General features: G+C 57.3%; 1 protein-coding gene across 6 annotated transcripts; it reads right to left on the reverse strand.

Annotated features, from left to right (window-relative positions):
• Positions 1-183: 183 nt before the first annotated feature.
• MTHFR (methylenetetrahydrofolate reductase) lies at positions 184-13,541 on the reverse strand. 6 transcript variants are annotated; one of them, XM_079924421.1, is made up of 13 exons: positions 13,022-13,405; positions 12,478-12,589; positions 10,861-11,106; positions 9,464-9,702; positions 8,495-8,605; positions 5,529-5,722; positions 4,560-4,810; positions 4,136-4,270; positions 3,779-3,959; positions 3,353-3,535; positions 2,440-2,541; positions 1,445-1,564; positions 184-1,078 (listed from the first exon to the last, which is right to left on the reverse strand). In XM_079924421.1, the coding sequence occupies exons 3-13, from the start codon at positions 11,091-11,093 to the stop codon at positions 860-862; spliced, it is 1,968 nt and encodes a 655-aa protein (XP_079780547.1). In that variant the 5' UTR covers positions 11,094-11,106; positions 12,478-12,589; positions 13,022-13,405; the 3' UTR covers positions 184-859. The 6 variants fall into 6 exon arrangements, with proteins under 6 accessions (XP_079780547.1, XP_079780543.1, XP_079780545.1 ...); XM_079924417.1 differs by lacking the exons at positions 12,478-12,589; positions 13,022-13,405 and adding an exon at positions 13,420-13,541; XM_079924419.1 differs by lacking the exons at positions 12,478-12,589; positions 13,022-13,405 and adding an exon at positions 13,420-13,540 and having other exon boundaries at positions 10,861-11,103.
• Between the last annotated feature and the right edge of the window lie 18 nt (positions 13,542-13,559).

Here is a 13,559-nt window from a genome sequence, read left to right on the forward strand (position 1 = left end):
AGGCATGGACATATATACACTACCAAACGTAAGGTAGACAGCTAGTGGGAAACAGCCACATAGCACAGGGAGATCAGCTCGGTGCTTTGTGACCACCTAGAGGGGTGGGATAGGGAGGGGTGGGAGGGAGGGAGACGCAAGAGGGAAGAGATAATGGGAACATATGTATATGTATAACTGATTCACTTTGTTATAAAGCAGAAACTAACACACCATTGTAAAGCAATTATACTCCAATAAAGATGTAAAAAACAAAACAAAACAAAAACCAGCGCTGTATAAAAGGGAGAAACTCAGCTGAGCTCTCGGCTAGGAGGCGACAACTATTAGGTTTCAGGCCAAGGCCCATCCAGGGGCCAGGGCCTGGCAGGGCAGTGGGCCACCCCTTCATTCCCGAGTGGGTCGTGCCTGGCTGCCAACGCCTTGGAGGTGGAAGGCTGCAGCGCCTTGACCTCGCCATGTCTCCTCTGCAATCCCACAGAGCCCACTGCCATGTTCGCTTTGCTTGTCCTCCATAGGCCCCAAGAGCAAGGTCACTGGCAGTCCCAGGCTGGCTCCTAGGGGCTCCGTCAATGACAACCCTTCTCAGGGAGGATGCGTTCTGCCCACGTGCTCCTCTGGGGGATGGGGCTGCTTCCCACCGGAGCACAGACTCTCGGCTAAGCAGGGAACACCTGGCTCCCGTGTGGGGCGGACTCCGGTCCAGCCAGAGCCTGGAATCCTCACACCAGTCTAGCTGCCATCATCGTGTCAGGGGGTGGGGGGAAGCAAAGGAGAACGGGGGTCTCCCAGAGAACCAGGATGGAGAGGAGGAAGGCGGGACACAGTGGCCTCAAGCTAAGGCTGTCAGGGCTCAGGGTCACGGCGCTTCCGTCTCCCTCTTGCTCTGGGGGGGCCCGCTGAGAAGCTCAAACGTGTCTTCCACCACCTGCCACAGACAGCTGTCCAGCGGGAACTCGTTGTCCACCAGGTTGACCAGGAAGTAGTTGTCGTGGATGTGCTGGATGATTGTGCGGGACGGGGACCCCTCCTCATACAGCTTGCCCCACTGCTCGACCCACAGGGCGAAGGCCTCGTCCTGCACGCACGCACAGGCACGCGCACGCGCACACACACGGAGACACCAGCACACACACAGACAGAAAGACACAGGTACGTGTGCGGCCCCACATACAGACACGCCGGCCAGGTTAACAGGGCTGCCCTAGGGCCAGGCCTCCACACTCAGCACCCCAAGGGCCTCTGCTGCCGCCCGACAAGACGTTTCCAAGAATAGAACTTGGCCCACTGCCAGTGCCACCCCTGCTTCCCAGCCCAGAAGTAAACACCATGAGTCAGAGTCAGGGCGCTGCCAGCCCTGGGGGTGCGGCCCCCAGCCGCCCCACCCACCCGCCCAAGGCTCTGGAGGTGGGCAGGGCAGGCCTGCTCCCGGCCCCCCCCTTACCTTCCAGAACATGAAGCTGACTGGGTCCACCACTGTGGGCTGGATGATCTCTCGCCCAGGGAAGATGCCCCAAGTGACGGCGTTGGGCTGCAGCTCGGGGGCGTTGGTGATGTTGTCACCCTGCGGGGCGGGGGGGTGGCGCAGTGAGTAGGGGCAGACTTGGGGTGCAGACAGCTCCAGCCCTCTCTCCCCGGGGGTGTGCTCCGCCCCTCCTCCCGCCGTCACCGCCCCACCCCTGCCCCGCCTCTGCAGCTCTGTGACGGCCAGGAGCCTGAAACCCAGACGTCACCCGGGGCTTTTCCTTCCTCCTCCTACGCTCCAATCAGCTCCACACCCACTGGTACTGCTCACTTCCTCTCGTGTCCAGCCTGGCCAGGCCTCTCTTTGCTACTCAGACCACCAGGGCTGCTGACTCTAGTCCCCCCTGGCCCTGTTAGCCACACAGCTGTCCCCTGGGACCTGCCCAAAATAAAACATGGAGCCAAGGCTCCCTCTTGCCTATACGGTAAAACCCAAGTTCCAGGCAGGACAACTGAGACCCCTGAGGAGCCGGCCGGCTCAACGCTTCAGCCTCACTCACCCCATTTGGCAGCAAAGCCTCTGCACGCCCTCGGCCCTGTCCCTGGGATGCCCTTTCACTCCCCATCCTTAAAGATTCAGGCCACACAGGAACCCTCCAAACACCTCCCCCGATCTCTCGAGCTGGACTTCCCTCCCTCGGATCCCCAGCTTCTTCCTACGGATCCCCAGCTTCTTCCTACGCTGAACTTCACTGTTATGCAGTGCAACTCCTTTTCACCCGTGCATAATTATTCACTGACGGCTGCCCTCGCCAGGCCGGGAGCTCTCGGAGGGCAGGGGCCTGGCTCTGTCTGCATATCCATCTGGCACGATGCGTGGCCCCACTGGGCGCTCCGTGACTGCTGAATGGTGGAGTAACCTTGGTGCCCTCACCCCGGCCCTGCTGAGCGCCCTTTGACCCAGGGCCGGCCCACCTTCACATCCACGATGTGGTAATTCACCCGGAGCTCGTACTTCTTCAGCACCTGCAAAAGCGCCTCCACTGTCTCTCGGGAAGTGAAGAACTCTAGGTAGGCCTGCGGGAGGGAGACAGGTGCCATCGCGCAACCCCCAGTCCTTGCTGGATGTCTTCGCTGGGCGCTGCTGAGTGGGCCATGTGCTCTGAAACACCAGACGCCTGCCCTCCTGACCGTCCCAGGGAGGCATCCACGAGGACACTTAAGGCGTCGGGACTAGCGGTGGCCACTAGTTGGGAGTTGAACCCATAAGCAAAGGGAGGGGAGCAGGTACGTGAGGTTTCTCGGTCTGCACAGGTCTGAGGGACGTCTGCCAACCCTTCGTCCAGTTGGGAAAGGTTCCATGGAAAAGTCGCTCCAGAAGCTGTACAGGGGGCCCAGTTTGGCAAGTAAGGCAAGGGAGGCGTGACACACCCCATCCCCCTGTCTGCTGCGGGGAGGGCTTCTCCAGCACCACCTGGCCACCAGGGATTAAGCTGGGCTTATTTAAATTCACTTCCCAGAGCCCTCAGGCTTTAGTTTAGAATGTAATTTTAACTCCAGCAGCCCCAGGAGAAAGGGGTCCACAAGGAAGAGTAATAACAGCTCCCAGTTAGGGGATGCTTCCCACGTGCTAAGCGCTTTATGTGCTTTGTCACGTTTCATCCCCAGAGCACGACGTGACATATCCCCATTTTACAGAAGGGAAAGCTGAGGCCCAGAGTGGTCAAGTGACCAGCTACCCAGGTCTGTCTCACTCCGAGCCTGAGATCGCATCTGATCCCCGGCCGCTCAGAACAAAAAGCCCCTGAGATGAAGACCTCTTTCCCCAGCTCTGGGGAACCCCTGCAGGCAGGTCAAGGGAGGGTAGCCCTGTGCGTCCCTGCCACACCTTCTGGAAGACATAGCCCCCACCGGGGCCCCAGCCCACGATGGGGTCGGAGGACGGCTTCCCGTTGATGTTGGGCTGGGAGTTGATGGTGAGGATGCCCCGCCGGTTCACTCGCAGCAGCTCCTCCTTCATCAGGCTGGTCTCGGCCGCTAGGGGCTCATCATTCCAGGGCAGGCAAGTCACCTGGGGAGGGTAAGCCGGGATGGGTCCCTCCCTGTCACGGTCCCCATCAGAGGCCCAGCCTGTCTCTGCTTCCGTAAGCCCCTTCCAGGCACCCCACGTGGGGACCCCCCCAACTCACCTTCTCCCTTTGCTGAGGTGCCACCTCCAGGCACAGCGATGAGGCTCAGGGTGGGGCAGTCACGCCCGCATCTGGCCCATGGGGCGAGGGCAGGTACCCAGGGATCCCATCCCAGCAGCACTCACTTTATAGCCGTTCTGGTTCGGCTCTCCCGAGAGGTAGTGGACAAAGACTTCAAAGACACTTTCTTCACTGGTCAGCTCCTCCCCCCACATCTTCAGCAGCTCTTCCTTTGGGGACTTGCTCTTCAGGTAGAAGAGGTAGTAGTCCTTCAGCTCCCCGAAGGCCGGAGAGGAGGAATTGCCCCTGGCGGAGGAGGTGCCGGGAGGTCAAGGCACACCCCTGACCTTGGGCTCCAGACAGTAGCATCCACCTGCCCTGGGGTGAGGGGTGGGGGGGGTATTCCTGTGAATCCTGTCCCCAGGGCTCCACCATGATTGGTCTCCCTCCTCCCAAGAAACAGTTCATTTGCAATGGCTCACCAGCGGCCGTTGGGGAACTCATCCCACTCCTGGGTGCGATAAATGTAACTCTTTGGTCTGGAGGCCCAGAAGATGGGACGGACATCTTCCTCCCGGCGCTTGGGGTGGGCACTGATGGCCCAGGGCAGGGGACGTCTGGGTGAGAATGGAGACAGAAAGGGTCAGGGCTTGGCCAGAGGGAGGGGGCACCACTGAACCTGGGTTCTCCCACCTTGACTCGTAAACGTCAAGCCGGATGGCCTTCCCGCTGAGACCGGAGCCCTAAGGGTGCCACTAGCCGCGGCACAGACATCCCCTCTGTGCCCCCTTGGCAGCCAGCACTGCCAGCTAGGGCGCACTCCTTCTGTGACTTCTCTCTGACCTCCCTGCCCACCCGACTCTCCTCTGTGGCTCCAGGGCCTGAATTCGGGGCCGCTGGCCTCACCTGGGGTCCTCGATCCACATGCCCAAGCGCTTCAGCACCTCTGTGGTGGCCACCTCGCGGTTGAGGGTGTAGAAGTGCAGGCCCGGCACCGAGCCGCTCGCCAGAAGCTCCCGGCACAGGCTCAGCGCCTGCTCGATGCCATAGTTACGGATGGCGTCATCGTTGTCTTTGATTGGCTCGATCACGTCCTTGATCTGCTGCGGCACCTCCAGCTTGGACAGCTTTACAAGCTGCCGGAGGGAGTGGTAGCCCTGCCCAAGACACAGGGGGCTGTGGGTCCCATCTCCCTGCCCGTCTCTCACCCCAAATACTTATCCCCCCACCAGGCCTCCTGGCTCTGCAGTGCGACACAGACTGACCCAGGAAAGTCAGACCATCTTGTAGCAGCACTTTTTGTACTCTGCAGGCTGCAGCAGCCGCCCACAGCATTGCTGCCATTGGTCTGAGCCAGCCCTCTGGCCCCCAGATGTACCTATTGATAAATGGTGGTCACCTAAGCCAGTGGTTCCCAGGCCTGACCAGTGACCAGAATCGCCTGCCAAACTTCAGAAACGTACAGATTCCCAGGTCCCACCTCAGATCTATTACGTCAGAACTTCTAGGCATGGGATCTGGAAATCCACGTTTTAAAAGAGCTTATTAAATGATTCTGGTGACAGCCAAGTTTGGGAAACACTGATTTAACCCAAATTTATAATGAGAGTAATAATCTCTTTTACTGACACTTATCAATAAGCCCCTCTGACAGTTACCGTTGCTATTTTGGGGAGACATAAGAGGTAATCAAAAGAGGGGGGCAAGACAACATTTTGCAAGGACCGAGCACCTGTCTGACGAAAATCTAATGAGCGTCAAAGAAGAACTTTGGCCTGAACGCGGCACTTCAGGTTCACTTTGGCCTGAACCAAGGCCCTGGCCTGTGCTAGGACGGGGGCGGTGGGAGTCCATGAGCCCTCTTGGGACCCTCACCTGAATAGGGAAGATTCCGGGGAGGATGGGGCAAGTAATGCCTATCTCGGAGCAAGCCTTAACAAAGCGGAAGAAAGTGTCGGCCTCAAAGAAGAGCTGGGTGATGATGAAGTCGGCTCCCGCGGCCACCTTCTCCTTCAGGTGCTTCAGGCCAGCCTCAAAGCTCTCTGCGTCGGGGTGGCCTTTGGGGTAACCTGCCAACAGGGATGACAGTAGAGAGAGACTGGCTCCACCTGCTCGAGGGGAGTGATGAAGCAACCAGAGAGCTGGGGACGGAGAGCTCCGGATCCATACCTTCCAACCCCACGGCACGGACAGGCTGAAGCAGTGATGGCTGGGCTCGTCTGATGTGCCCCTCACCCTGGAGGTGACCCTCGGTGAACGCTGCCCTAGAGCCACCCTCCCAAGAGTGGGGACGGATTGCCCCCAAACACCCACGCTGTCCTGCCATCAGCTGGGCCAATCTGGCCTGCACTTTGTGGCCACGGAAGAGAGGAAATGCTACGTTCGCGCCAGCCAGCCAGCCTTGGGGTAATGGGCTTGACTCTAGGTACTGGATTACAACAGTGCTCGGAATTTCACATTAAAATGACTCAGGGGTCCCAGACAGTGCAAAATCAGAACCATGTTACACAAGGAATAAATGAAGAGAGTAGAGATGTGCTGCTTGAAGAAAAGAACGCAGAGAATATGGTAACTATTTCTAGACGCCCACAAGTCTGTCACTGGGAAAAAGGAGTCACCTTAGTCGAGTTCCTTATTCCTCATATTCTGTGCTGCTTCTGATGGCAGAAGTAGGATCAGCTTCAGGGAGCTGCCTGACAGCGGAACGAGCAACCCCACAAAGGAATGGACTCCCAGTGTGTGAAAACAACGCGGCAGGGCGATGACCCTGTGCCGGGGATGCCTGGGAGGCGGGGCCAGACGTCCCCTAGGTTCCCGACTAGCTCCAGGAACGGCGCGCTCCCTTCCCTACACGACTGAACTTACTAGCGGCTCTGCCTGCACAGGAGAGACCACAGGCCTTCATGAACTGCAAGCAGAGTGCCAGCTTCCTCAGCCTGAGGCCAGGGCAGGACCCCAAGCCAGGAAGGGGCAAGCCTGAACCCACACTGTTGGGTAGCCGGGCTGCTTTGCTGTGGTAATGCAGTTTCGTTCTTAAGAAACCCTGAATCATCAAAACTGGATATAAAAACGACTGTTTTGGGGATGGGCGTGGGAGGATTAAACACTAGAGCTTTATACTTTTATACTATACTATACTATGCTTTTATACTTTATACTACTTTTCCAGCAGACATTTCAGAAACAGAGGTTTTAATAGCTGCAGCTCTATAAAACCTCAGCGGCACCCAACAAATCCAGCAATTGCCTACCTCTGGATTTTGCTGTTTTACTATATTCTTGTTCTGTCACGGCCAGCTGGGTGCCTTCTAATCCACCGGCCCTCTTTTTCATCACTTTACCATAAGCAAAGCACCAAACCGTTCAGCAACTGTGTGCTCACAGCTCTGCTGGTTTCCCTTGGTGACCGTCCAATGCCCACCACACGTGGGCACATTCCCCAATCAACCGACTGTCTCGTGGCCACACGACCAACGACACTTCAATTCCTACCTCCTCATCGGGGCCTCCTAGACTCATTCACCTCAACGCCCTCTTCTCAACACTAAGAACAGCGGACGTGTACATGGGGGCCTGGGGACGCAGCCCAAAGTCCCCACAACAAGTAATTTCCTTGAAGCCACGTGGCTTGTATTTTTAAATTCAGATCACTTTGATCTGCTACTCCATAACGTAGCCATGTTAATAAGAATGATATGATTTTGCCCAAAATATTTGAGAAAAATTGTCATGCCAAGGTGATGTGTCAGATTAATCCCCGGACTTCCTGTGTCCCTGGCACACACTGCCTCACCACACCCAAGCCCCCGTTTGAGAAGCTGAAGGCCCAGACCCCATGAGTCGGGGCAAGAGGGAAGGCCACGCCATCTGTTTCCAGCAGGTGAACCTTGCCTCCTGGCTGTAGCTAAAGAAACTAGAGTTGAGCCGACGCAGTTCTCTCTCCTGAGGATTTGGAACTGATGCTGAGACCTGTCAATCAGTCTGGGCGAGCCAGGAGCAGGCGGCGGGTCACATGTGTACCGTACATATCAGGTCTACTGGATGAGGCATGAAGCAGCGGGGGGGGGGGGGGGGGGGGGGGGGGGGTGGGCAGAGAGAACGAGGGAGGGCCTTGGATTCTGCCTGCCTCCTGGTTCCAGCGCTTAATGAGGTCTGATGCCATTTCCTGACCTTGTTCTGAGATTCCCTGCCCCCGGAATCTTAATAAATATACCTCTTTTGTTTAAAGAAGAATAGGGCTGGGAAGCAGGCTAAGAGCAAGAAAAGGCAGAGGAAGGGACTTCCCTGGTGGTCCAGTGGTAAAGAATCCGGATGCCTCGCAACGTCTAAGATCCCACATGCCGCGGGGCAACTAAGCCCGCGAGCCACAACTACTGAGCTCGCACGCCTCAACCAGAGCCCGCGTGCCGCCAACTACGGAGCCCACGCGCCGCAACTACAGAGCCCACGCGCCCTGGAGCCTGTGCGCCACAACTAGAGAGCGAAAACCCACAAGCCGCAGCTAGAGAGAAGCCTGCACACCACAATGAAGAGCCCGCGTGCCGCGACAAAGACCGGACGCAGCCTAAAATAAGAAAGGAAAGAAAAATAAATAAATAATAAAAAGAAAAGGCAGAGGAACAAAAACTTAAGGGTGGTGGCACGCCTGGGTGGGCAGCAGATGACAGAATGATGAGGGGGCAGACGCTGCTCGATTCACCCCTGCACCTCTGTCACCTGGCGCAGGCAGGCCGGCGGTGCGCTGAGCTAGCGGGTCCTGACCTGAATGCCGAAGGGGCTCCCTGTGCCTCTCCTTCCTTCCCCTCTCCGGTCCCACCCACTGGGATACCCCAGCCTCTCACCTGCCACACAGACATCGAAGTAGTCACCAAACTCGCTTCGGATGTGCTTCACCAAGTCTACGGCGTAGTTGAAGCCTCCGTCCTCCTCTTCCCACTGGTCACCTATGGGGTCTGCAGGGTTGGAGGTCACAGTGCTGGGTCTCACCAAACCTCCAGGTAGCCTCTCTGTTCCTTCTCCCCCCACGCCCAGGACCGTGAGCACGTCGAAGGCAGAGCCTTCCTATTACTCAAGTTGGTGTCTCCACTTTCTAGCGTAGCACTTGGTAAACAGTGGGAGGGAAGACAGCAGCCAACCCATCAGTCACTGAGCACCGACTCCGAGGGCCCCGTGCTGGCAGCAGCAGACAGGGAGCAGCTGCAGCTCTGCGTTCAGCCTGGAGCATCGGCGATCCCTTCCCTACTCACACCTGGGTGTGTCCACACACCCTCACCCAAGCCCACGGCTCGTTCTCCCACTCCCTCGGAACCCTCACCTCCCGGGAGAATCTTCCACTCATCTCAGGTGAGAAGTGGTCTTTCGGGTGGTGAGCGTGAGGCCACAAGTGCCCACCCATCAGGCTCCCGCTTCCCACACTTGTGTGGCCCAGTGACAGTGCGTGCCAGAGGCGTAGCCAGCTACTCTCACTCCTAGGACACATGCCAGAGCTGAACTCTGACTGGGCCAATGGCCAGGTGCAGCCAGGGATTGATTAATTGCTTGATTAATCAACTGATCGTGTACATCGGGACAGAGGGTTGTCAGGCCCCGGCCGCAGGCCCAGCTGAACTCCTACTGCGAGGTCAGGAAGCGACTCCACACATCTGTGTGTCGCCCGTGGCCTCCTGACCCACACTGCCCTTCGACGCTACTGGCAGGGGCGGGACCCTGAGTGTACTCAGTGTGGGACCTGGAGAAAAGGAAAGGACCGTTCTGGGGACAGAAGTCTTCGGGAAAGCAAGACCCCAGAGAGCAGAGTGCTGACTCCACACCTCCCCTCAGCGCCAGGATGTTCTTCAGGCCCAGACGCTTGGCCTTGTGCAGGTGGCCCGTGATCTCTTCCCGGCTCTGATGGCAGCAGGTCATGTGCAGGATGGTCTCCAGGCCACAGTAGTTCACGGCGGTGCTGGCGATCACCATGGACGAAGTCTCCTTGTCTGAGCCAGGGTCCCCTGCTGGATGCCAGGTCACATCTATGAAGAGGGGACCACCTGCCCCCATCCGGTCAAACCTGTGGGGAATTTCTTTCTGAAGAGGGGCTCCTGGGGGTACACCACCCTTCACCACCTTCCCATGGGGTCTGGGAGTTAGAGAAGCATCATATGCAGGCTGGAATCAGACCGACCTGCATTCATATCCTGGCTTTGCTACTCACTGGCTGTGTGATCTTGGGAGAATTACTTGATCTCTCTGAGCCTCAGTTTCCTGATTTCTATAATGTGGCAGAGGGCAGTGCCTACTTCATAATAATACTCTGAGGATATCATGACAGATGGCTCCACAGCTCTTAAAACAGCGCTGGGTACACGGCAAACACGCAATCAATGTGCTATCATTACGATTACTCTTATTGTGGAGATAATATATAATGACAATGAAACCAGTTTGTGTGAGAGCAGCACTTTGGCCTTGCAAAGTGCTTGCACGTTTATTATCTCTGGTGAGTTAAGACATTTCAATGGTCAAGGGTTCGGGGACCCCTCAGAGTGGCAAAAGCAGGGCCTCGTTCTAGGGACAAAGAGGGTCAGCAGACACAAGTCTCTTTCCTGCCGCCCCCTAGTTCCGGCGCAGCAGCCAGGAGTCCTGCAGAGCACGGCCACATTTCCATAACTAGAATCGAGAGCTATACGTGCGCGCATGCGCTGTGTTACAAGCTATAACGTGGTGCATTGAAACATCTTTGTGCCTTCAAACTTCACAGCCTTGGGAGTGACACATAAGAAGTGCAAGCGATAAAAAGCATAAACTTTAAAAAAGGAACTGTGATTCATCAAGTGCTAACATAATCCGGTTGGCATTTCTAGATTTCAAGATGCATAATCCAAATTCCTAACTTGCTGAAAATGTTCTCCAAGCCGCCGTTTTGTAACTTCCTAAACTCTCCTCACGGCTCCAGCCCCAAGTTCTGCCAAAGAATTTAGTCTGAGAGAATCAACATTTTCAGCACACGGAAGAGAGCGTCTAAACATTCCAGGTGCTCGGAGGGGCTTTTACAGACAACAGGAGCTGCGTATCAAAGGATCTACCCTGGCTTTGCTTTTTTCCACCCCCTGTGGCTGCCTTTTCCTGCTGGGTCAAAGTGCAGCCCAGCCTCGGGGCTGACAGTTCATCTTTTCCCCCTGCCCCCATCCCCCAGTCTGGCCCTACTCCTTATCTTACATTGACTCACCTTGAGATGAGATTGACAGCTCCCTCAGCAGTTCGAGGAGGGAAGAATTCTAGGGAGAACCACTTGTCACCAGATTCCATCCTCCGCTTCATCTTCTCCCTGAGCCTCTCGTGTCGTTCAGGGTCCAGCACCGGTGTGGAACACCTTGAACTATCCTTGGAGCTCTCGCTGCCACTGCTGCTGCCCTCCCAGCGGGGGCTGGGGCCGCCATGCCCTCTGGGTTCGTTCACCATGGCTGAGCTCCTGCTGCACGGGGTGAGGCGGGGGCGTGAGACGGCAGGCAGGCAGCCAGCCAAGCCCCAGCAAGGCAGGATCAAGCGAGAGATGCTGCATTTCCACGCACGAGGAAGGCCGGTGAGGGTACGGGTGACAACGCGCCCACCCAGTGGCTCCACACGCCAGTTACGACTCTCTGCGCTGCCTCGCTCCAAGCTTTGCCCTCCGCTGCTGCCTGATTCCGCATGACAGCCCCCACCCAGCACAGAAACATGCTCCTTCAGCCCGTGGATCCTCCGTGACCGCTACCTGATGGAGGGTGTCACTGAGAACCTCGCGCTGCCGGCCTCCCAGGCTCGCATTCCCAGGGAGGGGCAGCAGTGCCCCGCCGGGAGGACCTTGGGTTTTGGACGGTCCATTTCTGCCAGTGTAAACTCAGACCCCAGACCACTGGGGAAGAAATGGAGGAAACTTCCCCAGCGGGTGTGTCCAACTGGGCGGAGCTGTGACAAAGGAAGAGCTGAGAGCAGCAGCTGGGGCCGGAGCGAAGGGGCGGGGGCAAGGCTTCCCCGCGAGAGGGAGGGCTGAGGCTCTAGAGGCCGAAGGCGGATGGAAGGAGGGGGACGTGGGGCTGCAGACTGCAGGGTTTGGGTGTGATGAGGCCAACAGATGTTCAGGGTGACTGGATCACATGCCAAGGAAGGAACGGCTCAGCCATGGAAACATCTCCTGTTACTTGGAACAGTTTGTACGCATGCAAGCTGTAAGGGGTGAGGGCTTGACAAAGCAGCCTGATTTCTCCCGAGTTTGTGCTTCTCTGAAAAGACCATGTCATGGGTTAGAACTTGACATTGGCTGGGTTCCAAAAACAGCCAAACCCCAATTCAATAAGAGCATGAATTTGTGTCCAACTCAGAACAAAGGCTTAAGTCTGTGCCTGCCTTCCAGGCTGTTCTCCTTACACACACCAGTGAAGTCAGTTCAAGCGATTACAGCGACTGCAAAGCCACCACGGTGGAAGCCCTGAACCATGGCAACCACAGGCTGGCCGACGAGAGGGCACAGCGCCGTTGGGCAGTTTGGTGGGGAAAATAAGACAAAAACTAAAACAAAACACTACTCTTGCACAGCAAGATGCAAACACACAGTAGTGAAAATCCAGGGTGTGCTGACCTGGAGCATTGGAGGAGCAACCAGGCCGAGTTCACGTCTTTCAGGGAATGTCCACTGCTAAGCCCGTGTTCTTAACCATTTTGGGGGTCCTAGACTCTTGAGAAACTGATGAGATCCAATGCTCCTCTCCCCTCAAACACACACAAGTGCACGTAACATACCCTGGTACACCCAACGTCAAAGAGTTGAGACCAGACCACCGCCAGGGATGCCCATTTTGATTCTGACCTAAAATTCCAGTTTCTCTGTGGGGATGAACGACTAAGAAAGGGGAGAGTGTCAAGATCAGCCTAGTCTGGCCTTTCTTCCGAATTCCAGAGAGTGCCTCATTAATTGCCTGCTGGAACAAAACCAAGAGGGGAGAGGAGGCTGAACCACCCACAAACTAAATCCTCTTTCATCTGTTCGTTAAGACGTACTGCATTCCTAGTATGTGCCAGGCATTAGCCTTCTTCCAACATTTCTCACGTGCTACCACTTAACCCATTTTAAGCTAGGATCCCATAGCACCCTGGGTTGCAACTGTGGCTTCACATATTTGTCTCCGCTCCCTCTTCCCAGTTCCCTGAGACCAGGGCCGGGTATTCTGCCTATGGTATCTCCGCGCTGGCACCCGGTAACAGCCAGCACTCACTGAGCGCCGACGGGCCAGGCGCTGTCATCCCGTCCTCAAAGCAACCCTCTGCCATTTGATGAGCACTTAATCGGTGCCAGGCACCGAGCAGTGGGGGAATACGGAGCCCACCACTCCCAGAGGGGTCCCGGTGTGCACCTGTGAGCCGCCCGATGCAGTGGGCGTCGGGGACAGCAGTGCCAGCGGCCCACGGCTCTTCTCCAGGTGCTCGGCAGGGAGCCGGAGAGATGCCTCTGGCGCCGGGGGCTCGAGGGCCACGAATCTAGTCACCGGGTCACTAGGTCACGGGCGGGGGCGGAAGCGAAGGCCCAAGTCCACCCCCAGCTCAGGTCCTTCAGTCCAGGCCGGGGGCCGAAAGTAAGTCTCCGCTTCACGGTTGAGGATCGCGGGGGGGGCGTGCACGCAGAGGGGGCGGGCCGACCGGCCACCACCGCTCCCCGCCCCCCGTCCAGAGCCCGCCCCCGGGTAGGTGGCCCCCAAGGCTCCCAAGGTCCTGGTCTCCCTCCCCGGCGACCACAAGCCTCGGTGTCACTCACCCTCTGGTCGCGGATGACTCAGAGCGCGCGCCCGTCGCAGCTGCGTGGCCGATAAGGAGTTGCCAGCAGACGCGGCGTGGCTCGGGTGGGGGCGCGGCGCCGGTGTCAGGTTGCTTAGGAAGGCGGGGCCAGAGGGTGGA

Source organism: Stenella coeruleoalba (genome assembly GCF_951394435.1).
Source record: "Stenella coeruleoalba genome assembly, chromosome: 1".
In the NCBI taxonomy this organism is placed as follows: domain Eukaryota; kingdom Metazoa; phylum Chordata; class Mammalia; order Artiodactyla; family Delphinidae; genus Stenella; species Stenella coeruleoalba.

Excerpts from the sequence above, each read along its gene's own strand:
- MTHFR (XM_079924416.1), bottom strand. The coding sequence starts at position 11,495 with ATGGACCGTCCAAAACCCAAGGTCCTCCCGGCGGGGCACTGCTGCCCC. Across the intron at positions 4,271-4,559 it reads ATGTGGATCGAGGACCCCAG|ACGTCCCCTGCCCTGGGCCA; the intron begins GTGAGGCCAGCG and ends ATTCTCACCCAG. Across the intron at positions 3,960-4,135 it reads GAGTTCCCCAACGGCCGCTG|GGGCAATTCCTCCTCTCCGG; the intron begins GTGAGCCATTGC and ends CTCCTCCGCCAG.